The sequence below is a fragment of the Uloborus diversus genome, chromosome 2, assembly GCF_026930045.1.
Source record: "Uloborus diversus isolate 005 chromosome 2, Udiv.v.3.1, whole genome shotgun sequence".
NCBI lineage: Eukaryota > Metazoa > Arthropoda > Arachnida > Araneae > Uloboridae > Uloborus > Uloborus diversus.
In genome coordinates this window covers 61,677,133-61,703,681 of record NC_072732.1, presented here as the reverse complement: position 1 = coordinate 61,703,681, position 26,549 = coordinate 61,677,133, and the positions used below count along the sequence as shown (strand labels likewise).

Sequence of the window (26,549 nt, the reverse complement as noted above, 5' to 3'; positions counted from 1 at the left end):
CTTATCATGGATTCCTGTAAATAATGATGCTTTCCATGACTTAAATGAAGAATTTATTTCTTTTTTCCAACTTTGACATTTACTAACCCTACATTACTGAAAAAACAAATTTCTGCTCAGAAGCAATATTTGATTAGTTTTTTTTTTTTGGGTTGTCAAAATTTTTATACCATGCGAAAAATTTGATTTTGTTTTCCAACTTATGCAAATTCTTGAATTTATCTAACTATCTTACATGTAATTTATATCAAGTATGTATGTATCTCATATCTTTGGTATTTATTCCACCACTTTTTTGATCAAACTATAAATTTATTGAATTTAGTGGAACTATTTTGTTATGGAACTATTGTTTTTGTTCTCAATAAGCCAAATTTTCAATAACTCGTTTTTTTTTTCCTTCATTTTTCCTGCAACTTTGAGTTTACTGTATATATTACTTCTTCATTAACCTTGTTGTGAATGTGTTTACATTTTATAAAATTGTTGTACGTACAAAAGATATGACTTTTACACAAATTATTTTTTGAATGATGCATTATAAAATAAGTAAACTGCCAAAAACGTTTTTAATTTTTTCTGAACATTTTGATTGAGAATTTATAAAATAAATTAAAAAGTATGTAATCAAATGAATATGATACACATATGGGATTTAATTAAACAATTAAACTTAATTAACTCATCATTTTGAATCTATTATTTTTATCGATAAAGAAAGAAGAAAATTCTGTCGTCTTTTTTTGTTTTCTTATTCTAATTTTAACTAGTTCATTAGAAACTAATTTCTTACTTTTGAATTAGGAACACAAGATAAAGAAAATGATGATGATGGTGAGTGATATAATTGTATAAACATCTTTTATTTTGCCATGAGTGTGCTTATGTTCTAATTTTAAATTAAACTTAATTAAAAAGCTTTGCGTTCTTGTAGTGTAAAAAGTTATTTTTGTGTTCGACAATTCTTTTTAGTATGTAGAATTAAAATAAACTGAACTCAATCCTTAATCTCCTCCCTTCTTCATTTTTCTTTGCAAAACTGTTCCTTCTGTTCTGATTACATAGTTATAAAATGAAAGTGCTTATGTCTGCAATGATCTAAATTTGTAGAGAAAGTTAATTCTTTTTCACGTTTATGAAACTGGAAGTCAACCCTATAATTATAATAGTAATGCATTATATGTATGCTATAAAGTATATGCATTTTATGCTTAAACTCATGTTAAATATCTAAATTTTTTTAGCATGTTCTCAATTTACATCCTTTTCTTTTGGTTGCAATGGCCAAAAAACCTTTAATCTATTAGGTTTTTTATCGTAGTTTTAGTTGTTAAATTTCTCAATATTGCTTATAACTGCATACATAAAGGAAAAAATGGTGTTTACAAAATTATGAAAAGAAAACTTTACGTTAAAGCTATCTGTTCTTATAGATACACATATATGCAGAGATATTTTTGACCCCTCTATGAGCATATTTCGTGCATTGAAAATCAGAAATGCCCCTCAAAAGCTAAATCAAGCACTTTTTCATGCTGTTTATTTTAAACTAAAAATTTAGCATTGTGTAAAGGGGGGAATCGGTATTTAAGATTACATCTAAATGTTTCTTGTCTTTTTTAAATCTTCAATGTCAAGCATTCTTGATGCTAAAAGTCGAAAAAGTACATATCTCTTCTTTCCCCTCATCTTAGAAAATTAATGATTTTGTGGAGTTGATTGCTATTATAGTCTTAACTACTCTTGTATGTTTCACTATTTCAAAAGTAAATTTCACTTTTCGAAAAAAAGCCAAGGAATATTTTTATGCTCTGTAAAAAAATCCTAACTTATATATGAATACAAATGAGGTCGCTTGTTTTTCGGGTGCATTTATATATCCGAGTAGTATTAAGTTATTCTTCCACATTCAAGTATGCTTTGAAAATTATTTTGCATAATCAATTCATTTTATTTACTCTCAAGTATATCACTGAACTATTCTTCATATTTAGAAATTGAAATTATCTATCAAGCATCACCACCTGCTGACAAAGTAGCATTGGCAAGAAAGTTTAAACTACCTGATACTTTCTTTTTATATGAAAACAAAGCAGACTGCCCTGGTTGTATAGGCTGTGATGATAGTACGTCACAATCAAAAGGTAGTTGCTTTTTTTATTATATTCAAGCTAGCTGTTTGAATTAAGTTAAATTCTTTTTCCCCCCCATGATTTCAGCAATTTTTTAATCATAATTTAACAGATAATTTTAAAAAAGATTTTTTGTTTTGTCTAACTCTTATTTCTAATTGGTATCTTAATTGAAACACTTTTCTTATTTATTTTATTATTGTTATTATTATTATTTTGATTATTAAGACTGATGCATGCATTTTTCTTATGTGCCCAGGATGCCGATTTTACTTCTTCATTATTAAGTTTTGAAATAACTTTGTTGGCTGTAAATGCTACTTCTGCTTAATGTTTTGATGCATGTGAATTGAAAAAATGTATGAATTGATTTTATTCTCTTCAACTTCTTAGCTTCTCCTGACAAGAAACAATCATCTTCTGAAACAGCTGCTGTATCCATTCCTGAAAAGATTGATTCAGTACCAGTATCTAGTGAATCGGAAGATCCCATGTTTAAGTTGTCTAAGAACGTTGTGTCTTTTGCTGATTTAGCTCTTACTTCTACTGATAATGCGCTTAGTAGCTCAAGTTCAAAAATGAATGCTTTTGAAGGAGCAGGAACGCCTTTATTTTCAAACCTTAATACATCAACAGAAGCTGATGGAGGTAAAAATTTTCATCATAAAAAAAGCTTTTAAGCCTTAGATATGCAAGGATTTTGAATTTCTTCTGCAAAATATTTCTCTTTATCTTTTTCATAGTTTTCGAAAATTTCAGTCTTCAGAAAATTTTTCTTGAATCCACTATCACCCCTGCAGGAAAGTAAAGATTGGGAAATTCTTATATGAAATTCTATGCGAATTGAAGTGAAAACTTTTGATTGGAACTAACACATCACATAAGAGGTTTCATCCCGCATAATCCATTGGGGCCAAATTAATGTTTTGACTAGAAGTAACCATTCCAGAAGTTTGCACTCCAGACATGATATGAAAGCTTTGGACAAGCATATATATATATATATATATATATTATTGATGTAAATTCATTTTTTCTAAAACACAAGACTCACACTGTCACAGATAATCATAAAACATGTTACTTCATTTTGTATTTGTTTCTGCTGCAATGTTTCATAATGCACAGGATTTTTTTAAAATTTGTGACTCAAAGGTAGGACAATTGCAAACATGATTTTGAAGTACAGTAGACCCTCGTTTTACGCGGTTTTAGGTTCGACACCTTTTTTTTTTAGTTTATGCGGATGAGTTTCGGTTTTATGCAGATGCAACAATGCAAACAGATAAATTTTTCCTCTCTAAAGATTCTAGATTGCGCATAATAAACTGCATTTTGGCGTACTAATAATCGAGCTTGGGCCACTGGAAACAGTTTATGCGATTGGTTCCAGAGCTCTTTCCAGGAAGTAAGTTCTTAAACTCACACAGTCCAGAACTCACTGAAAAAAGAGTTTTTAAAAGTGGAAGGGATGAAAACACCACCGTGGATACCGACATCAATGACACACAACCAAAAATGTTCACATTGAAAATTTTGAACCATTCCTAGACAATAGAAATGATCTTTCTGATTTGTTAGTGAAGGAAGATTCTATCATGGAAACAATGCAAGTGATCTTGGATTCATTAATGCTCTGCAAAGAACTACAGAGAAAAATTCTTAATCACTGCCAAACGACAAGCTCCTTTTTATGAACATAACACAAAATTAACTTATGTTTTCTTTATGCGTGTTGTGCATAGAAATCGATATCAGTACACTTTAAAACTTATTATACAATTAGTCATCACTAAATGGAGTATTTTTTTATCTACGGAACCTAACCCCTATTTTAACATTAATGTTAGGTCTCAGTTTACGCAGTTTTGATTTATGTGGCTTTTCCGTGGAACGTAACCCCAGCGTAAAACGAGGGTCTACTGTAATAAAAAGAGTTTCAGTGTTTTAGATTAAAGTAAAACCTCAAAATTTTGCCATGGATTGTATGGTTACGAAGTTTACTATATGAAAAAAAAATCTTTTGGTTTTTAATGGGAAGTGCTTTGGAAATTCATCTGGGACTTTAGTACTTTTCCTGATATTCACATCTAAACAAAGTTCTGTAAACCTGTAGTTTTTTAATTTGTTTCACAACTTTGTTTTTACAATAAAATACTTGCACCAAAATCCATAAATGCTTCACTTTAAAGCAATGATTTCCACAGCAGCTCACATGGGGGGGGGGGGCTAAGGGGCCACAGCCCTAAGGGGTCCACGTAAATTTGCAAATTTGTCAACAAAAGAAAAAATTCCGGGTGCATGAAATGCAAAAAGGGGTTTACAAACCTGGACCCCCTATCAACAAGTTATCATTAAAATTTAAGGCATTTTATCATAAAACACCAAACACAATTATTACCTATGCACTTGGGCAATACTTATTTATGTAACAATAATGCAAGATTTTACATGACATAAAAATGAATTCTTCCAAAATAAGTCTTATTTATTTATTTATTTATTTAAATTTTTTTTAAAGTTAGAAGAAATAAAAAAATTAATCTCTCTCTTTCTTCCACTCTCTCTTTTTGCAGAAAAAACCCATGTTTTTATTTTTCTTTGATGCCGACTTAAATCTGCCCTTGATTTTCATACATTCTGCATCTCGGTGATGATTTTAGAACACATTAGGTAAAATTTTACCTAAAAATTCATTTCGTTTCGGAATGCTCACCTATAAATATTGCATTGCATAATTAATTTTTGAATATTTGCGGTCTACTTCAGACAAATTAGTGGGGGGTCCGCAAAATGAAAAAGTTTGGGAACCTCTTTAAAAGGGTTTTTCTGATATTTAATTATTAATCAATATTTCAGAATGTTAGTTTTACTACTACAAAACTGTTTTATTTCCCCAAAATTAAAGTTTTCCTGCTTTTAAATTGCTTTCTTCTTTCATTTATATCAACAGATTTTCTCAAATTATTGGGTTCAATGTCCTGTTTTTATTGTTGTAGGTATGATATAGTTTTTATTTGTTTAATTTATCTCTAGATGACGACACTGTAGCACAAGGTCCCGACATTCATTTTGAGCCTGTGATTCCTTTACCTGAACTGATTACTGTCAAAACCGGTGAAGAAGATGAGACCCCAGTTTTTGTCAACCGTGCCAAATTGTTTAAATTTGATTCAAGTTTAAAACAGTGGAAGGAAAGAGGAATTGGAGATTTAAAAATTTTAAAACATAATGAAAACTGTAAGTAAATATGTATCTTTACTTGTGATTTTTTCAAAACTATTATTTAAAATTAATGTATATATATACAGCAGAGAAACATATGAATTTGAGATCAGCCTTTTAATATAAATAAACATTTTTTAGGTTTAGCCACAAAAAGGAAAGTTAATGCTTAGACACTAATTAGTTTTAAATATTTAACTGAATAAATATTACACTAAGCACTTATTGTAAAAAGCATTTTAATATTACATTTAATAGCAAATTTAACAAACTTGTTTATTGGAATTGGTAGATATTTTAATCTAACATTACCTCACTAAAATGAATGTGTTTCATTAAGTTAAGGCTTTGTTATTTTGTCTAATTTCACATGGTTGTTGTACTCATGCACGCATCTACTAGTCACCAAAATATTCTAAATGATGAAAAGGTTGTTACACAGGAAGAAGTGAATTTGTCGAATGTTGCTACAAGAGACATAATCTGCTCGTATTAATAAGGTTAAAAAGAAAAGAAAGAAACAGAGCAGAATTATGTTGCTTTCTTTTTGAAAATCTAATAGAGTGCTTGCTCTTGATTAAAATAAATAAAAATTCCTGACTTGGAACCTTGCTCAAACCCTTGGTACAAAGTTTTGATGAAAAGTTTTTGTTAAATGAGGACTAAGAATGCGTGCAAATAACGATTGAGAAAATCTTATAGCATTTAATTTTTAATTCTTTACTTGACTATATCTTTTATTTTACTAATAAAAACTATATATTTTTAATTGATATTAATTTTATGTTTATTAAAACTGTCTTCAAAAAAAAAAGTAAATTTATTATTTGCCTGATAGTTTCTTTACTTGTAATTTTTCAAGAATAATATTTTGCTGCATTTTTGACAACAATCAAATTTTCTACTTTTACAACGATAAAGAAATGGGTGTGTGTGAGGATAAATAAAGAACAATCTATATTTTTAGTTTACAACATACTAGACAATACCAGTATGTGTATGTTTCAGTAAACTCACGATAGTTTTTATAATATTACCAACACAAAGCATATGGTTAGTATTATATTGTCCCCTCTGAGCAACAATAAGACATTTAATCTCAGGCATAACAGTAAGATTTCCTTCTGTTGCTTTGAGGCAACAATATATTGCTTATAGATTCCCTTGTTTAGTTTTTTTCCTATTCCATGCTTTTTATGTATGTAAAAGTCCCATTGGGGAATATAGCCCTTTGAAAACTCCCAAGAGTGACATGTATATGGATCAATGAGCATCTCCGGTGGGCATTTTGCCTGAGATACAAATTTTAATGGGGCATTTGCTGTAACATTTGTTTGGAATGAAGAAATTAACATGCCATTGTGCTTTTTATTTGTACAGTCGAACCTGCTTATCTCGAAAACCTGTCTATCTCGAAATTTTTAAATTCCCCTGCATTTTCAGCCAAAATTCAATGTATTTTCCATGTTTATCTCGAAAAGAAATCCCGAATACCTCTATATCTCGAATTCCAGCAATGCTGACATTTTTGAATTCAAAGCCCAGCAATCTTTAAAACAACAAACAACTTTCCTCAAACACAGAAACAGTAGCATTGTCCTCAAGGGCAGAGAGGTCAGTGTAAAAAAGGGAGAAATGCGCCCAGGTATTATTTTTTTCCAGGAAGACTAACGAAAGGACAGTCATTTCGAGCGCTTTCTCGGAAGCAGAGAATGGAACAATGAGGAGAGGGCTGGGCTTGACAGATCTGACATGTGGGGTGACTTTTTCAAGTTCGTGGTTAATAAAGGTCATTCAAATTAAAACCCGTTTCACTATCTGGTTTAGGTACTGTTCCATGAGTGATCTCTTGCTTGAAGTTGTGATTGCGTAGAATAGAGAAATGATTGGTGTGAAAAGAAAGCTAAAGATTTTTTCAAATGATGAAAAAGTGAAAATTCTAGAATTTTTGGACAGGAATCCATTAAGAAAAATGAAATTGCCGCCAAAGTTAAGTATGCTCGTACAGGCCAAGATGGGTTTTCAGCCATTGCCAACATCAAGAGGATAGTTTAATGTGACCAGATTTTTCAAGCTAAAAATCAGGACACATGACGGGGGGGGGGGGGGGTGGAGATCTATTAAGCCTTTTTTCCACAGGCTTAATATTTTACGTAACAGAAAAATGCCAAGAAATAACTCAAATGTACCAATAAAGAACTCAAGTTGAAAATAATTTAATAGTATTGATGTAAAGAATATTGCATCACACAACAAATTTATTAATCAAAATTATTATTTTCAGTTGTACTTGCTGTTAGAAGCAATTTTAAGAAGCAAATTTTTGTTGCCTTTCAGAAAATCAAGGAATTCCTTGCATGAATTTATTTTCCCCTGTTTGCGGCCAACACCTGACGCTTAACAGCTCCTCCAAAGCTTCAATCCAAATCATGGTGGAGGTAGTTCAGCATATTAAACATTAAAGAATAACATTTTATATGGCGTTCTTACGTTTACTGACAGCAAAAAATCGAAAAAAACGTTTAAAAAATCTAGATTGTATGTTATATTTCTTGTGTGACGGAATTTAAACAAAAAAGCGGGACTTTTTCAACAAAGCGGGACACTTTGGCGGGACAGTAAGACAAAAAGCGGGACGTCTGGTCACATTAGGATAGTTGAATCTAAAAAAGACAGGAACCGAAAAACAATAAAAGACTATTTTGCTTGCAATAAAGTGCTTAGTATAAAATAGTAGAATAAATACCTAACAAAACTAATATGGAAAAATTTTAATCTTTCGCATGTGTAGTCTTTGGTATAAAATTCAAATTTTCATCATCAGATTCCAAATTTCAATAAGTTTCTCAAAACCTCCGTATCTCGAAACCTCTTTATCTCGAATTTTTTTCCCTTCCCGTGAATTCAAGAAAGACAGGTTCGACTGTAAATGCTTTTCTTTGTGACATTCTCATTTTGTGTTTATAGTGAAATACCGCATCATTCTCAGAAGAGATCAAGTGCACAAAATAGCTTGTAATCATTTCATCACTCCAGGAATGGAATTATCTCCAATGTCAACAAGTGAAACTGCAGTGTGTTGGAATGCTATAGATTATTCTGACAATCAACCAGACCCCTCGAAGTTTGCTGCTCGCTTCAAAGTAAGTTCCTGGGTGACCAAGCCTCGCTCCCCCTTTTTTTCCTTGGTAAAATTATGTTTTTTCCAGCTTTCAATGATATTTATTAATAAGATTAACTAGAAAAGCAAGATGTTAACTGAATATAAAGTTTAATCCTGATTGTTAGAGCTGTTTCCAAGATATGTTAGATGTCGAAAAACAGCTTTATATCTGAAACAAGAATTATTTCAATGTAAAACAGAAATAGAAGTTTAAATAAATAGTACATAATAAGTCGCCATTAAACTTACCAATACTCAGTTAAAAAATTATAATAAAGCATGCCCAGCCGGGCATGTAAGGGTAAAAGATTCGCACCCAATCAAAATCTTTACATGCCCTGGGCATGTCTTGCAATATATTTTTCGAGCCCTGGAAGCAAGAGGTTCACTGCTAAAGCCCTCTCTCATAGACTTCCACCAAGGGCAGCTCTGAGCTACTTACAAATAAATATTAATGTAAAAATATTAGAAAGTTGAAGTTCAGTGGAAACAATGCTGGTATAAACTATGCACTTCACAATGTACGGTTTACTAATAAGCATGCCGTGCACAAATTTTATAAATACGCACTTAAAATTATAAATAAGCACTTTTTAGTACTTCCTGGACCATCAATGAAAAAGTGTTTCACCGTTTGTACTTATTACAGGTTGAAGAATGGCATTAACTATTTATATCTGCTCTTCTCCTGATATTTAGTTAGTGCATTTCCCTGAAATTTACCCGTGTTCAGAGAATTTTACTTATACATTGCAATCCTCGATGTCGTCAAATTCAAAATTTGTACATAGTGTTGAAATCTATTCCTTCTGTTGCTCTTGTGCTTCACTTTAGAGCAATAACCCTGTATGTGCGATAAATTGCAGTTTCAATTTGACAATCCATTCCGCTGGGCTATTTGTATAAAATGCTATGCCACATTGTTTTTAATTATTTCCTATAATCGCTTTGGTTTTTCAGGATATCTGTAAATTAGCAGTCAAATAGAAAGGCTTTGTACTGCTATATGTCTTTTGACAATGCAGATTCTTGTAACACTTCAATCCATAGAATCCATTGTTGATAGTGATTGACTTAATCTCATGCTAAGCAGACTTACTTGGTTACGTGTCTGATACTAGGTGCCATTTGCAGTTGGAAGAAATTTGAACACATTTAACAAGATACAACAGCAGTCATAATTGGTATAGTTCCACTTGGGTGACTTAATTCACACTGTGAATCCAGCAAATGACTCACATTTGACAAAGTCTTATCATATTCTAGTTACTCATTCTTTCAACCCGTTTAAAATGTTCAGGCATCTGCAAATAATAATCAGATTCCATATTACCAAAATGGTCATTTAAATGATTAAGTTCTCTCTGTTTCATTTATTTCTTATGTATAAAATATGTGTCTTAAGTGGATCCTCTTTGATTAATATTGGCTACATTTTTCTGAATTTGGTCTTAAGTTTGCGATTCAATAGTAGTCACTCGTTGAATGCTATGCATTTTTATTTAGTTACTCGGTATTCATTTTTTCTTTCCAATTTCAAAAGCAAATAATCACAATCATGCTTCTGAAGCCCTGACAAATTCCTTCAATGTTTGTATTCACATGAGTATAAATTAACGTTCTTTGTACTTTTATAATTTTGATTCGCAGTATCTTTCACAAGCGCAATAATCAAGTTATTTCACAGCTGAAATAATCCCTATATAACGCATGATTGTTGAATGTTTTCCATAAATATGCAATGTGCTACATAATTGTCTTCTGTTATACAACGAGTGTTTATGCTTTTTGTGTTAAAACTGCTCGATTTTTAATTTATATTTTGAGAGACTTTTTTAAATTTTTTGTCGTCTTGGCTACAAATCGTCTGCGTTGTGCGTTCATTCATATTTTTGTTTCTAGGCTAAACCCGAGCAAATTTTACATTACAAACCAAGTTTTTTGGGCAAAATCGCTTGAAAACACAAATGTAGATGAACTTAAAAGCAAAACTTCATCTAAATACAAAATTTGATCCAAATCATTAGAGGTGTTTCAGATTGATTGTTTGAAAATACAAGATAAAATGCTTTTTGGATTTTTTCCCCTGTTTTGTAGATTTTATATAGATTGCTTAAAAAACCCAGAGCAACAAAAATGTAATATCCAAGATTCTTAAAACTGAGCTAACAAAATTTTTTTTTTAATTGTTAAATCATTCCAGATCAAAGCTGATGAAATTTTAAATAGAAAAAGTAGATTTTAGGTTAGAGTAGCTTAGCAAAAGAAATTTAAGAGTTACAGTAGAACTCCACTTGTCCAAATGAGGATAGTTTGATTTCTCCTTTAGTTCAGACATGCTGTCCACGATCTTTTATATTATCTGCATAATGTGTTTTTCTTTTCATGTGCAGCTTGGAATCCTTTTTTTATTCATTTGTGTGTTGTGTCATCTAGTTGTTGAGTAACTTATTTTTCCAGCTGTAAATCAGAAGCTTGTTGAAAATGAACAAGTAATAACTAATAAGTGTGCTAGTTGTCTAATCTATCTCTATGTGGTTGTGTTCATGCATGAGTTTTAAAAAGTAGTCCTCAATCCCATTAAAACATTTAGCAAAATCTACATGGTGTTCCTGCTGAAACATGGAAGTGTAAGCATATTCCACTGTCTGTGGCAAATGAGTGAAAGTTCTTGCAACATTATTTAGTCTTCAAAAAGTCTGTACAAACCATATTAATGTCTTTTCTTTCAATTATTTCTTAGTGTAAGAATGAAACAAAATATTGTAATAAATGAGTTTCTCTTTTAGTCATATTTGTAGTCAATATAAACACTTTGATATACATGATCTGGAAAACTGAATTGTAATAGCATTTTTCATTCATTGTTTAAATCTTTTTAAGTGTGAAAATTTAAATTAGAAAATGGTAATAACTACTGTATGTGTACAATCATAAAAAATACATATCAATGAAACTAATGATTTTAAAGATTTATTTCAATGATCTGATTCTAAAATTATGAAAGTTAATTTATGTTCACTTATACTTCCATAATTTAAGAGGTCAAATAATTACAATTCAATGTTAAATTCTATAAAGTCCATTATGTATCAAAGCATTGATGTAGGGTAGCTAAAGTTTATCAGATTTATCCATGTATGAAATTTCAATAATTTTATGAATTTCTATCATTACTTATATTCTGTGTTGTATTTAATCTTTTCTTATGCAGAATAAAGAACTTTTAGAAAAATTCAAGGCAACGTTTCATGACTGTGTCAGTAACCTTTCAACTGTTAGCCAATCTGTTGACGAAGGTAAGTTAAACCTTATCATATATTGTATTACAATTAATTACTTTTGTAATTCTTGTGCATTGTATTTTAACTATTAATTGTACATTTTTCAAACATTTATTTTCAGTCAAAAATCCTACTGATGCGCCTGTTCTAAATCAAGTAAATGATTCACACGGGGAATCTGAGCAACAGGACCCCATTGAAACGAGTGAAAAATCTGAAAATGTCAATGCTGAGTCCGAATCAAATGCTGATGCAAACTCCGATGATAGTGAAGAATATGATATAGTATTTGAGAAAAGGGTGACTTTTGAAGTGTATGATGAAAAGAGTAAACAATTTAAGGTAAAAAATAATTTCACATTCCTAATATGTGCTTTATGCAATGGAAGTTGCGCAATATTAATGCAATTTTGTTGATTGGTTGAGTTACGGCAAGAAACGACTAGTACCTGTGTTTGATTGTCTTGTAAAATAGGAGTCGAAATTCTTTACTTGTGTTTGGTGAAACTCGGGATGCCGAACCGTGACAAAAATCCTGTGCATTCATAGGTTGTTCCAGACCCGAAACAACCTACGGCATTGAGTGAGATCATGCTAAGCAATCTAAAAGACGAGATTCAAATCAAGTATTTGCTGAATCATCAGCCATGTTTGCTGAATAAGGATTATTATTTGAGATCACCGAAATGCTTTCGGATTCAGTAACCTTTACTAAAGTTATATATATATATATATATTAATTTCCGACTAATAAATAAACCAAGGTCTGTATGAGTTCTCACATTTGCTTTCATCCAGTTTTTAATAAATATTATTTTTAAAAATTATCTATTTTCTTTTATGATATCCTCATATTGAAAAAATATATGCATTGAAATCTTGTTTGGTTTTGTTGAGTATCAGAATCCCTTAATTTGTTGATAATATAACTAAAAGCAAATAGGTGATTTACTGTTGTGTTGCGTATTATTTACATTTTTTAAAATAGCTACCACAGATGAAAAAGTGGCTGCCATTTTTTGTAACATTGGTAGCCAGTGGTGACTATTCAAAATTCTTTTTCTAGAACTTTACAGTGTGAGTGAGCTTTGAAATATGATCATGAATCTTGAGCAGGAGTTATAAGTATTGATTTTTGATTAAATTTGCTCACTTTCAAATTGTTTGGACTTATGTTACTCTTGATCTTTTTTTTTTTTTGTGAGCCAACGGTTGAAAAATCAGTCGTGTCATAAGTCTCATGCTTTATAAAATGAAAACCAAATTATGAATACGATCAGGGGTTGATTCAGATACAAATTATTTCCGCCTTATGACCCCTTCGTAGAATTCTTTATTGTAGAAGCAGCTATTTCACAAAATGTCTTACCTTAAAATTAGACTTTTCACAAAATTTCATTTGTTAAAATAGATTTTGCATCACTGATAAGATCAATCAATTTGTCTAAAAATTAAAGCATCTGAAAAAAAAAATCATTCTCAGTAAAGTCCTTTAGGCCAAAGGGATTTCAGGTCAGATTTGTAGTAGCTGAACTTTGTATTCAGTATTACAGGATTTTTTTCACAAAAAATATAGAGGGTGTTTGCACGTTTTCAGAACAATTTCTATGAATTATTCGCAAAAAGAAAATTTTTGTTGAGAAAAAGCTGGCAGCAGCTTTTAATTGGAAATAATAACTATTGTCTGCTACATTTATATTTTTTCTCTCTCTCTCAAAATGTCCACATGTAAACAAACTTTGGATAGAAGGCTACATTTTTGGCTTTCCGAAGAAAAATATTCCTATTCCGTAGTTAAAAATGGTGTGAGACACGTGCTATAAAAATTCCAAAGTGAAAAATAAGCAATATCATTTATCAGTAAGAGAAATCCTGTCAAACCGCACTTCTATTTGGAAAGACGACTCCAAATGAATGCTTGATAAAGGTACGTTCTGTTTCCTAAGTGAGATCACTGGGGGGGGGGGGGGGTAACAAGTTGCAAACTTGAATCACTTCAGTCAGTGACGGCTCATGGGAGGGGCCAGAGTGGGCCCGGGCCCCCTCACTTTTTTGAGAAAATAATTAACTTTTTATTTATTTATTTTTTTTTTTTTTTTTGTGTGTGTGTATACCTGCTTGAAATTTAAAAAAAAAAGGATTGTACCATAATGTCCTGTGGATTTTCTGCTAAAAAAGTTTTAAAAAAAAAAGAGGTGCAGATTATTTGTGGTCCCCCCCCCCCTCAACACCAGCACATTGAACCTCAATATTTGCCTTAGACCATTAATCTAAGATATTCGTAGCAGGTTTCACAAATACAGTTATCCTGCCTGTATGTTGTTTATTTTACATACTTGAATGTTCTTCTTACTCGATTCATGCTATGTAAAATAAACAACATAGAGTAAACAAAAAAAAAGCCTTCATTTGCACAAGATTTGACCGTTTGTTCCTTTCAGTGGCGCACCCACAAAGGGGGCTAAGGGGTTTAAGCCCCTCCCAGAGATCAGATGAACTTCAGAGATGGCCATAACCTCCTTGACCAGACCAAAGAGAATGGCTAAAATTGTCTTTTGGCCCATAATTCTGGGGATTTTACAAAAGATTTGAAAATTACTCCTCTTAGAATATGACTGCTGTAAAACTCTTTTCCCAACAATCGACTTTTCTCTCCACAGAAAATTCAGCCTCTTTCTTTAGAAAGAAAGTATTTGCTGCAGCTTTCTTTATTCAATGTTTTTTCTTAATTTGAGCATAATTAAGTAGGTGTGTGTATTTTATGACTTGAAGATTTAAACTGATTTTGTAGAAGTGGTGCGATAAATAGAGAACGCACTGAGAACAAGAAAGCGCAATTTATTCTTCCCTGAAATTTTATAAAGTTGCTATATGATTAAAATAAAAACTGTTCAATTCAATTTCGCAAAATTTCCAGGGAAAGTCGCTGATTACTTTACAACATCGCTTAAAATTGCGTTCGAAAATCACTTAAAATTGCTTTTTTGTAGCTTCAATTTCGAAAGATCGCTGTCTCTTATCTTACCAAATATGGTCCTACAATCTCGTTTTTAAGACTTCATTTTTAGAAAATGTTCGGGAATTGTCCCCCAACCTACTTCCTTTAGTATCATCAAAAAATAGGTTTTTTAAACAGCCACACTTATGAAAAATTTAGGTGGAATTGTCTGAACTCCTCCTCATAATATCATAGAATATTGTGCTTAAGCTTTTAGGACTTCAATTTTGAAAAAAAAAAAAATTCCATGGGAGTGTTCCAGAACCCCTTCCCGTAAAAATCTTCAAAGTTTGTCTACAATTGCGTTTTTGGAACGAGAAGGAATAGATTTCTATTTATTTTTCAAAAAAGAGGGGGAAAATGATCGAGGAGAGTCTCGGAGCTCCATCCCTTACTTTAACGTCAGTAAATATGGCTAAAACCGTGTTTTAAGGCTTCAACTTCTACACATTTCCGCGGAGTCCCCTGTACCACATACATCAACAAAGACTATCTAAAATTGCGTTTTTTAAACTACAAGTTTCAAAATTGAAAGATTTGATGATGAGCAAATCAAATTGAGATGAGATTTTTTTCCTACTATGCCCTCCCCCCCCCCCTGCCCCACCTTAAAAATTATTTTCTATTTGTGCCATTGTTGTGTGTTGTGTTGTATGTATGTGTGTGCGTATATCGTTATAAGATTATTTTTTTTATTCAAAAAATGTCTTCCCATTGTTACACAGAAATTATTACTTGTTCTAAATTACTGCTCATGTAGTTTTAAAGAAAATGTGACAAGAGTTATCAACAATTTGAAGAAGATAAAAAGAGTTCGGTTTTTTTTTCTTTCTTTGTCTGCATAAAAATTCTGAATCTCGCCCATGTTCGCCGGCAGATTCATATGCTGAAAGGTATACCCGCATGTAAATCACTAAGGATTTTTTTACTATGTTTTTTAATTTATTTATTTTTAGTTTTTTTAAATTTAGCTTATTTAATTTAATTTTATTTATTTTAAAGTGAATACTGAGATGTATTTTCATCTTTGTTTAGTAAAATTTAATTTTTGTTATTAAAATTTATTTTGAAAAGCCTGGGGGTGAAAGGGCCTCCCTTGCAATCCCCTACCAGTGCTGCAAGGGAGACATACTACAGAGCCAGAAAGGGTACTGGAAATAAACGTGAGATTAATATCTTTTGTGATTTACTTTTAATTTTATTAATTTAACACAAAAAAACAATTTAAGAAAATTTTAATATTAAAAAAAATGTTGGGGGGGGGGGGAGCATGTGTGTACCCATGATCTGGCCCCCTCACTTTTTCAAGGCACAAGCTGCCATTGACTTCAGTAGCAATAGTAAGTAAAATAATAAACCAAGATTTAGAACTTAAAAAAGCTAACAAACGTAATATTCAACCTTTTGCCAAGGGATGTGATTTGACGTAAGACATACTGCAGAATCCTGTATAAAAATTACTTTGCCGGAGATAAATGGAAATATATTGATACCCTTGATGAAGCATGGCCTAAATGTTTAACTGGAAAAGATCTAGTCTCCTGACGTTTTTTTCTATGGACGATTGTGCCTTTAGTCTGCCGAAATATCCCTTAAAATGTTATGGAAAGCACAATGTATATTTATTCTCTTATAAACAAGATTATGAGATTAAATATTTTAAAAATATGTATGCACGCTCTCTGTATGTAAAAAAAAAAGTCAAAAATGTATTTTTTCTTCTTTCTGTTTTACAACAAGAAAAATATTAGTAAGAATTTCTCTTTTTTTCCCCCTACTTAAAATGTGGATCAAAAAATAAAAACCTAAATCAACCCCTGATGATGCTATTCTATATTATAAAAAACATAATTTTCTGTAACTCGATACAAAAGCTTAAATTTTTACTTCTTTATTTATACTTATGATTTCTATACCTCAATTTAGTGTTGAGATGTACTTGCTTTTGTCTGCTATTGTAAGATTTTAAAAATTTTTATAAGCATTTATGTAAAAGTTAATCTGAATCTTTGTTTTAGGTTTTGGGTCCTGGAACCTTGCAAATTTTATATGATGATACAATCTTCGGATACAAAATTTTAATGACAGATTACAAAGATGTTATTTTGGGCGAACATGTGATTGCTATTCAGACATGCTTAAGGACTGAAAAGAATAAAGGTATCTGGGCAGCTATTGATCTGAGTCTAGACCCACCTAAAAAGCGGCAGTTCCGTGCTTCTTTTAGTTCAAATGAATCTTTACAAGAATTCAAGAAATATTTCCAAGAAGTATGTTTTTTTCCTCTCATTTAAAGCTATCATACTACATTATGTTGTTTGTTTATACTTGAAATACATTATGCAGTTGAGTTTCAAAAATCCAAGGTTGTTGCGGCTCAAGTCACCTCAGATTACTGAAAACTTGCATTTTCGAATAAATTCTTAGCAACTAAAATTTTGGGCTACTTGGACAACATTCATTTGTGCACTTTTTACTTCCTTGTACAATGAAAGAGGAGAATTGCCATTGAAAAATTTATTACTCAAATTTCATCATAAATTTCCATTTTAATTGTCCCTAATGGATTTTTTTTTTTTTTTAACATGATGTTTTGAATGTATTTATGTGAATTGAAATTTATGACATTTGTTGTGACCTTTGTATCTACGAGGATGCATTTGTATGTATTTATCAACAACACAACAGTTGTAACATACAAATGGTTAGTCATAGAACATAAACATCTCGTGCACACAACTTGTAAGGCGTCAGGTATGCACTTGTTGGGACATTCCAAAAAGGCTGTTTATTTGTTCTTTGTAACAAAACAATGTTAAATTTATGTCATTTTTCGTATCAAGCTATTATCTTCAAGGCTTAATCTGTATCAAGTAGTCTATTTTAACACTTTGTTGTATGCAATTAAGTTTTACAGTAGCGAATAAATTTTATTTTACAAACACACACAGACATTGTGAAATTCTGGTAACTCGACTATCCCGGTAAGTTTGCATTTATTTTTCCAACAGTTGGCCCAGAGATAATTTTAACAAGCAATAAACTCTCTCATTTGGCTCACTTTTATGACATTCCTTGAGTAAACTTCCGATTATCCGCGAGTCATTTAATAATCAGGAAAACATATTTTGGCACCACTAAGCCAAAACCAATGGTTTTTTCTCTAAAAACTGTAAATTTAAACTTATAGTTTTTGTTTCATTTATTTATTAAAATATTATTTTTTGCACTTTCTTCATTGTACATGATGCCCTTATTCTTTATTGATGTTAAGTTCCATTGTGCAAAAATGCAAAACATTTTTACTGTACTGCATATATTTTCACTGTACAAAGTACTATGAATCAATACAGCCGTGTTTTTTAGGAAGAATAATTTTTAACTTCGTTGTCCCTCATTTTTGCGTTTAATCCACGATTTTTATTATCTGCAGCAATTGTGTCGCCCAATTCCGCAGATAATCGGGAGTTTACTGTACAGTACGTAGACCTTCATTTGCTGTTCTAGCTGATCTCTTTCTTCTGATATTATTTTGCTTGGACCCTTCCCAAGAATTTTACATTAAGATGTCTTCTTCAATCATTCCTGAAAGAGCTCTTTAAAGGATTCTTACTCTAGCCTGGGTAGTCATCCTCAATCCCCTGTGTGGTAGGAGAAGTTATAAGAAATGTGTTGGAGGCGAGAAGTACCCTGGGTAGCAAAGCTGCAAAAAAGCCTTCCTTTTCTAAAAAAGGCCAGGCCGGCTGGGTTTTATTAGAAAAGTCATTCTTTTCTGGCCTTTTTTGAAAAAAAGCCGGTCTTTTTTGTTTATAATAAATTCCTTATAATAATGATCTCGATACATTTTAACAAGCTAACAAAAGGCAATTTAAGTAATAAAACATTATGTTCGCTGAAAGTAAAATGATAAAAGGAATATGTGCACAAAAACTGCAACTCATTTCTGAAAAAACCCTTACCCTTTTGTTGGATGATCCTCCTTTTTTCTTTGCAAAATTAAGTATACTTTAATTCCCTACGATATATTAAGTTACGCTCCCCTCCCCCCTATAAATCTGCCCATGCTTATTAATGTTTTTTATCAATCTTGATGTGTATTTGTAAAACAGACCTATATTCTGCATTCTTTAAAAATCATATTTAGATTTCTGCTGCAATAGATTGACACATTACTATATATGAAAACTACATGACACAAGTAGTTTAAACCAAAAAACCATCCTGTTTTTTTTCTACAGGTTGAAATCACTGACCTGTTTCAAATACTTCCTTCTTTCCATAAACAAGTATACTTTCAAAACCCAAAAAATATTAAACTACCAGTACCCGCTAATATACTGCCCAAAGTAAAAATTTTCAAAAGACTCATCGATCAGTTGGCTCAATTTTTAGCACAGAGGCAACTATTTATGTTATGTACCTATTAACAATTGTAGATCTATATGATTCCGGATAAGTTTTTCACTTTTCTTCAGGAAGTACGAAACAGTTTTGGTAATTAAAGGAAAAAGTGTAATAGTCCAGTCAAATTAGGTTGAAGAAGGGCCGAACCTGAACATTAAAAAGAAAAAAAAAAGAATCTGCACCTATACAATGTTGCTCAGTATCATGAGGATATAACATACAAAAAAGTCCCAAGAGTTTGAGCGTCGAGTTACGGGGGAGGGGGGGGGCAAAGAGGTTGCTGAAATGCAGATTAGTACTTTATTTCAACTGTATCTTCAACACTATTCCTTTTCAGCCTTATATATTATTTCTGTTGCCTGTGTTTTGTTCCTTCCTCAATTCTTGATCGATTTCTTTGATTTACACCTCATTTTTAAGCTTAACGTGCAGGCTAATGACGAAAAATGGACCCACGATTCTCAAAATTGTTTTTCTGTCAAAAAAAACCTGTTTTAAAGCACCAGACTTAGGTTTTCCGTTAAATTTATAAGTTTAACTTGCGCTACGACAGGGTGGCGACAGATCAGGGTGATCAGGGAAAAGTCAGGGAACTTTATTGATCAGGGAAATATCAGAGAATTTCAGAAAAATAATAAAAATTCAGGGAAAATTGATCAAATGATGAAAATTTTTCAAAATTTGCTTTTTATCCTTTTTTCCTGTGCATTTTCCGCCAATTATTTGTTTAAAAAAGTAAAATTAGTGATGTGCGATTATACACTGATTCATATTTATGCACCTTTTTTCCTCAAGGTCAAAGTATTGAATCTTGTTATTAACCACAGGATGAACTTCCTAAGCTTCTGTGTATGTAAAGTTGTTTATTTTACGTAGCTTGAATTTTTCTGCCATGCGCTCCATGCTACGGAAAATAAACAACCCAAGAGGCAAAGAGGAAGCCTAGGGTGGTTCAAAAATACATGTAAAAAAAAGTTTCTCCCAGATACCAGGACACCCCTCAATATTTTTAGACTTATGGCTAGCAATATACTGGAAGAATTTAGCTTCCTATTTCAACTGAAAGAGGGTGCTCAACCCCCTCCCCCAAACTTTATCAGTATGGGGAGGCGGGTTAAAAAATACATTGAAATGGAAAAACAACGCTACATATTATAATCTATATGAGTATTATGCATATAAATTGCAAAAAAAAAAAAAACAATTATTTACAAAAAATGGCTGGGGAAATTAAATGTTTCTAAATTTGTCATATTTTTTATGGTACGCCTTATGTTAAATTGAGGGGTCATTGAGCACCGTCTTAAAATTTGAGTAAGCTGAAAAAGTTTTTTTGAACCATCCTAAGGAAGCCTTCATTAATAATATGGCTCCTTTGCTTTTATCATTGCCTTGAAGTAACTAGCATCATTATTTCAAGAAAGAATCTTTGTTTTTCTAAATTGATACTACTAAACGCTTAAAAGCTATTACTTGGCATTTTCGGATCAATTGCTAAAATTGAATGTTAAATGAAAATCGACTTTATTTTTAGCCATCATATTATTCGTTTTCACCTCCCTGGGATTATAAGAAGGCTGTTTTTTTTTTCAGACTTAAAAATTCTTTTATTTTAAAATCAAGTTCAAATATTTTGAAATTAGTAATTGTTTTTTGCATTTTAATATTCATTACAAAAGATTTATTCTTCAACTCATAATGAAATCGTTCTTGAGTTCTGTACGTAAGTAAATATTTTTAATAGTTAAAATACTGTATTCCTTCATTAAAACCTAAGTTCTTGATTAAAGAATATACTCAATATGACTGGTTGTTAAAAGGTTTTGTTTTACATAAATATTTCTATTATTTACTTAAGTAAACCTGCATTACTTCTATGCTTTCACTATTACTTGTTATTCTTGCAGCAACAATTATACTGCTTGAAAATTCAGCTCAAAAATATTTCCAAATAAACTTTTTAGTTTTATCATAACTAGATATGTCTTTAACGTGGTTTTAATAATTTCTTAGAGTTCTTATGTTAACTGGTTACTGGAAGTAAAGTATTTGTTTTCGATTTCCTATCATATTTCTCTGTAGATAATTTAGTATACTATTTTTACTAAAAAAGGAACTTCTTTTCAAAATATATTTTTAATTAATAGCTTAAAACGTTTTAAACACTGCATTTTATTTAATGTGCAATGGTTTTCAGATAATGTAAAGGAAAGAAACCATTATCTTTGGTAACGTAAATCAGGAAAATTCAGTGAACTTAATCAGGGAAAAGTCAGGGAACTTTTTTTCGTAGCTCCTGTCGCCACCCGGTACGACAAACAGAGCTGAATAACTCGATCAGCACAGCGTTCGAATGGTAACCAGAAGAACGAGTGTTCGGGCCCAGCTCGGACAATCTGCATCAGAAAATTAGACATATCGCGCATTACATGAACACTTGAACGCAATAAATGACACAAGTAAGGTAATAAAATTAATGTGATGGAAACGCTCCTTGCTGGAATGAAAACTTGATGCAACCTGTAGCTAAATTGATTCTTAATTGTATGGAGTTTTTTTGTTTTTCAAGCTTTGGCCCCTGTCAGAAAACTAAAGCATAATGTAAGCAAAAATATATGAATCAAGTTTAAGATTTCAGGCTAAAATGGAATAACTTTTTGCTCATAAAAAAAAAATTATATACTGAAATTTAGATTCTTCTAATGACTTTTTGACCTTTGTACAAATAAAACATTTCTACCCCAAATTAAAATTACGCTTTTCATTTAGTTAACCTATGAATATTTGTTAGAATACAAAGTAAAACACTAAAATTACTGACAACTTAATGGGTAAAATATTTTTTTTTCTTCTTATGGCAAAAAATAAATAGCCAGTCACATTTTTACTATATTTGAAAAGCTACGCTTAAAAACAGAACTTAGTTCAACTAATTTTGTATTTTAAGCGTTCGATTAAATGATGAACACTTGCTGCCATCTAAGCCATAATGGTTCAAGCAGCTTGCTATAGCAATTTGTATAAATTTTCAAAAATAAAAGCACTTCTCTTCAATAACTTATCTCATAAAAATTTCTGTGGTTTATGATTTTGTCGGTATGCAAGATATTTCTTGTTTCTTGAAGAAATCCCCAGCACCCCCCCCCCCCTTCTCCTCATTTTAAAGCTCATGTTGTCGTGTGCCAGCTAGGCTGGCATTTCGGGGTGCGTTGCTTCTTTTTTCCAACTGTATCGTAATTAGGTGTGAAGTCCGACTTTTACAGTACACACATACCATAAGGACCAGTTTATAGGGTAGGGAACTATTCACAGCACAACAACACATTCACACAAAGAAATGACAAGGACAGGAGAAAGTATGTCCATTCCCGAGCCGAGATTCAAACCCAGACCTTCCTGTCGCCATTGACTTATCTGACCCCTAGACAAGGCAGGCGGCCTTTTAAAGCTTATCGGGCCGGCTAATGACGAAAAATATACCTACAGTCTAAAATTCAATCTTTTGGAATTGCCCCTTGCTTTTGCAAAACCTTGATGCAGCCTGTAGTTCTTATACAGAATTTTTGTTTTTTAAAGCAAAATTCTAACACAATTTTTTGCTTTATTTTTGCCGAAAAAAAATCACAATTAAACTTTTTTTTTTTTGATAAAGCTTAAAAGCACTTGGAACTTAAAAGATGTTGCTATTATGGAGAGGAACTGAACTTAGTTATTTGGTTAAATTGATAAGTTTTTTTCTGCAGAGTGTTCGACCATAAGCTAACTGAAATTCGGGTCCGCCATTATAGCTAATATAGATTAATATTACATACTACGTATACTCATAACATACAACAGATAACACACATAAGGCAATAAAATAAATGGGACAGGAATGCTCCTTGGCTTTTCGTCTCCTTTATGCAGGCCCCAGTTAATTACTCATATAAGTTTACTATTAATTGAGGATCGTTCTTTCTTTTTTTTAAGCTTTGACTCCGTTCAGATAACTAAGCATAATCTAAAAATAAAAAAAGTATTAGAGAGAAAAATTCAGACCTCAAGGGAATCCTTTTTGTGCAGAAAAACTTTTCATTGTATGCTGAAAGGTAGATTTTTCTTTAGCAGTGTTCGACCTTTTGTAAAAATAAAAACAAAAATACTACGCCAAATTGAAATTACGAGTTTCACCCTGTGAAACTATTTATTCGAATACGACGTAAGACATTAAAATTATCAACTTTATAAGTAAGAAATCAATTTCTGCCCCTCTGCTTTCAGCGAAAAACTAAAAGATGGATTTTTTTCGAAAAATTATACTTAAAAAATGGACTCAGTTCAACTGGTTTTTAATTTTAAGTGTTCTATTAAAAGGAAAACCTGCTAGTGTCGAGCCGTACCATGACAAGCATTTAAAAAGAAAACTCATGGAACACTATGGTGACAGCATTAATATCACGACAATTACCGGTGTGAATGTAATTTGTTTCAATGAGACACTGTATCTAAAATACTTGCCGATAAATGGTACGAAAACCGAAACACAGGCAAAACTGAAGAGGAAAAAAGAATTATCGAAACAGTTTCCATGTTGATAAGACATCCCATAAAAAATCAAGTTTTTGATTGTTCACAGTTCTCTTCCTTTAAAGAAATTCAAAACAAAACCATCAAGTTGATTCCACAGTTTCTCCTGTTGTTGATCTTCCAAATCATTAAACCCAAAAATCAAACAAAAGAAACTAAGAAAAGTATGGACAGGAAAATGACTGCTATTTCGCATTCCATAATTACTTCAACAAGACCATGTTCCTTCCTATCACTTATTAAGTTTAGTACAGCTGTGTATTTACATAGAAGATTCAGATCAAGGTTACTTGTTGATGTGTCCAAAATGGGGTTCTTCATACAACGAAGTAATGAACTTCGAAAGGTCTGTATCTTTAGAAGATGATATCAAACTGGAGCATGGATATATTTAGTATGTTTTTGAAAATGCAGACTATAACCTTCAGTCTATTACAGCAAGTCTATTATATTCAGTCTATTATAGCAACAGGATAATAGTTTAATACTAAAAACTGTGTAGTAACAGTTTTTGAATTAAAACAATTTTAGGAACAATGAGTTTTTTCTTTTTTTTCGATGTGCGTATATGTCTAATATATTCACGATTTGTTCTCCATATTAGTTATTTCAAATAACTTCATTTAGCAAAAGACGCAGTTTTTAAATTGCAAAATACTTCTACATTTTGGTTTATTTCAATCGAGTTTTTTAATTAGTTTTCTCCAGCGGGGTAGATAGACATACAAATGTGTTTCTATTGCTGTCCCCGGGTCTTAGGTTGCCAACCCTTGGTCTGGATTATGTTTCCAAAGAACTTTACTTCATTCTACTTCATTTGGGGTAACATTTAGCAAAATAGCATTGAAATGTAGCAGAAATAACGCAGAAACTTGTATTTTGACTTAATTAGGCTCGGTAGTTTATAAACTTGGGGGAAGGGGAGAGGGGGGCAAAGGAAATACACTCACATATGTCATATAAAAACAATGAAATTCCTGCATTAAACCTTTTGCACGTTTATATTGCATTTCTAAAATGGGGGGGGACCTGTGTAAAAATATGACCCCCCCCCTAGAATGACAGACCTGTGTAAAAATATTAAGTAATATGCACCATTTTTATTTTTTCTTCAATTGCACTATCGTGAAAAGGAATATTGTTGGAGATACAATTGAAATAAGGCACTAATCAGCATTTTCAGCCCCTTCTTTGCTTCCCCGTAACTCCCAAACCCGACTCTCAAACCCTTGGGACTTTTTGGTATGTTATCTCTTCATGATACTGAACAACGTAGTATAGGTGCAGATTCTTTTCTTTTTGAATGCTTGGGTCATGACCTAATTTGTCTGGACTACAAGTGCATTGTTATTTAAAATCTGAACCAAATGACTGGTATGACAGCAGCAGTGTTATGTTATCTTTTGAATCTAATATAGAACAACTTTTTTTTGTATTGAATGACATTATTTAACAACTACTGAACTTTTATTCTTGTTTTAAAGTATTTGAGTTAATGTAGTTAGTAGTTGCATTAGGGATACAAAGATAATTTGGTTTTGATTAAATTACAATAAAAATACAAAAAAAAAATCTTTAAAAAGCCGGCTTTTTTAAGCAGTTTCTACCTAAATAAACCTGCCAGCCTTTTTTGGCCTGGCTAAAATCGAACAGCCCTGCTGGGTAGTGATTCCCTTTGAAAAAGACTGCACCATGACACGTGTATTCCAAATACAGTGAAGCACCGTTTATACATTTTTGAAGGGATTTATGAAAGAAGCATATAAATGAAAAAACTTAAAATTCATAAAAACGTGTAAAAGAGAAACGTATAAACAAAGCTTCACTGTATGTGTAAGTAGAGTTTTTTTTTTTTATCTGCCTGGCTGACAAGGGGCTCTTATCTTTTCTCAAAACGTATAGCTTATTCCTCATAATTTGATGCTATTTATTTTGTTATGTAGCTGTTAGTGTTAAAAAGAAAAAACTTTCACCAAAATTAGCTTATGTAACTTGAATGGTAAGTACTAAATAATAAACATGTAGAAAACTCTTAAGAATTGAAATTTGTGAATCTCTGTAAGTCAACTTTGGCATGCTTTCGTCTTCTATTGGGGTTTCTCTGTATATGTATTATGTATGGTTAATTTCTGATTGATATATGGAAGATCAAGGTATTTTAGCATATTGAGTGATTGATGGGGAACAGTTCATCGGGGGGGGGGGGGACTTTGTTGAATCATCATCGAGTAAAGTAAATTTTAAAAAATGGCAGACAAGGGTGGAAACCAAAAGTACTATAAAGAACAAACTATTACAGATTTTTCAGTTTTGTCGATGGGAATTCAGGATTTCTTGTCGCCATATGACAATGGAAAGAAACTTTGATCAAATTTCATGGGTAGACTTGCGACTAGGTGGGGGTCCACTCCGCTCTTGCTCAACAGACAATGAATGAGGCAGGAAAAAGAATCTCTCAATCAGAGAGGAGTAACCAAAGGTTCGTGGCCAACAGGAACCAATCAGCACGTTCACGCCAGACAAGAGAAGCAGTTGAGGAAGAAGAATGAAAAATTTGAATGGTGTCCCTAAGAAACGACAAAAATAAAGAACTTTTAAAGAGAAAAAGGAGATACTAACCTAAGACCCCTAAAAATGAAACAAAATGTGCATCAAAATATGGAATTTTATGGGGAACAAAAAAAAAAAGAACAAAGTAAATACCCACCTAGAATTAACTTCAATGAGAAAAAGAAGAAAAAAAAACAGAAAGAACAAGAAGACAAGATTAAATGGGC

The 26,549-nt window shown here is 31.8% G+C and overlaps 1 protein-coding gene across 1 annotated transcript in view; it reads left to right on the top strand.

The window, feature by feature from the left end:
* Positions 1 to 26,549, top strand: part of LOC129235186 (E3 SUMO-protein ligase RanBP2-like) — a 115,297-nt gene that overhangs the window by 79,912 nt on the left and 8,836 nt on the right. The window contains exons 26-33 of the mRNA XM_054868881.1: positions 805 to 834; positions 1,995 to 2,144; positions 2,526 to 2,780; positions 5,169 to 5,372; positions 8,325 to 8,500; positions 11,735 to 11,819; positions 11,926 to 12,146; positions 16,821 to 17,072. Of these exons, the coding sequence (XP_054724856.1) occupies positions 805 to 834; positions 1,995 to 2,144; positions 2,526 to 2,780; positions 5,169 to 5,372; positions 8,325 to 8,500; positions 11,735 to 11,819; positions 11,926 to 12,146; positions 16,821 to 17,072 (1,373 nt within the window). The remainder of the gene's footprint in view (positions 1 to 804; positions 835 to 1,994; positions 2,145 to 2,525; positions 2,781 to 5,168; positions 5,373 to 8,324; positions 8,501 to 11,734; positions 11,820 to 11,925; positions 12,147 to 16,820; positions 17,073 to 26,549) is intronic.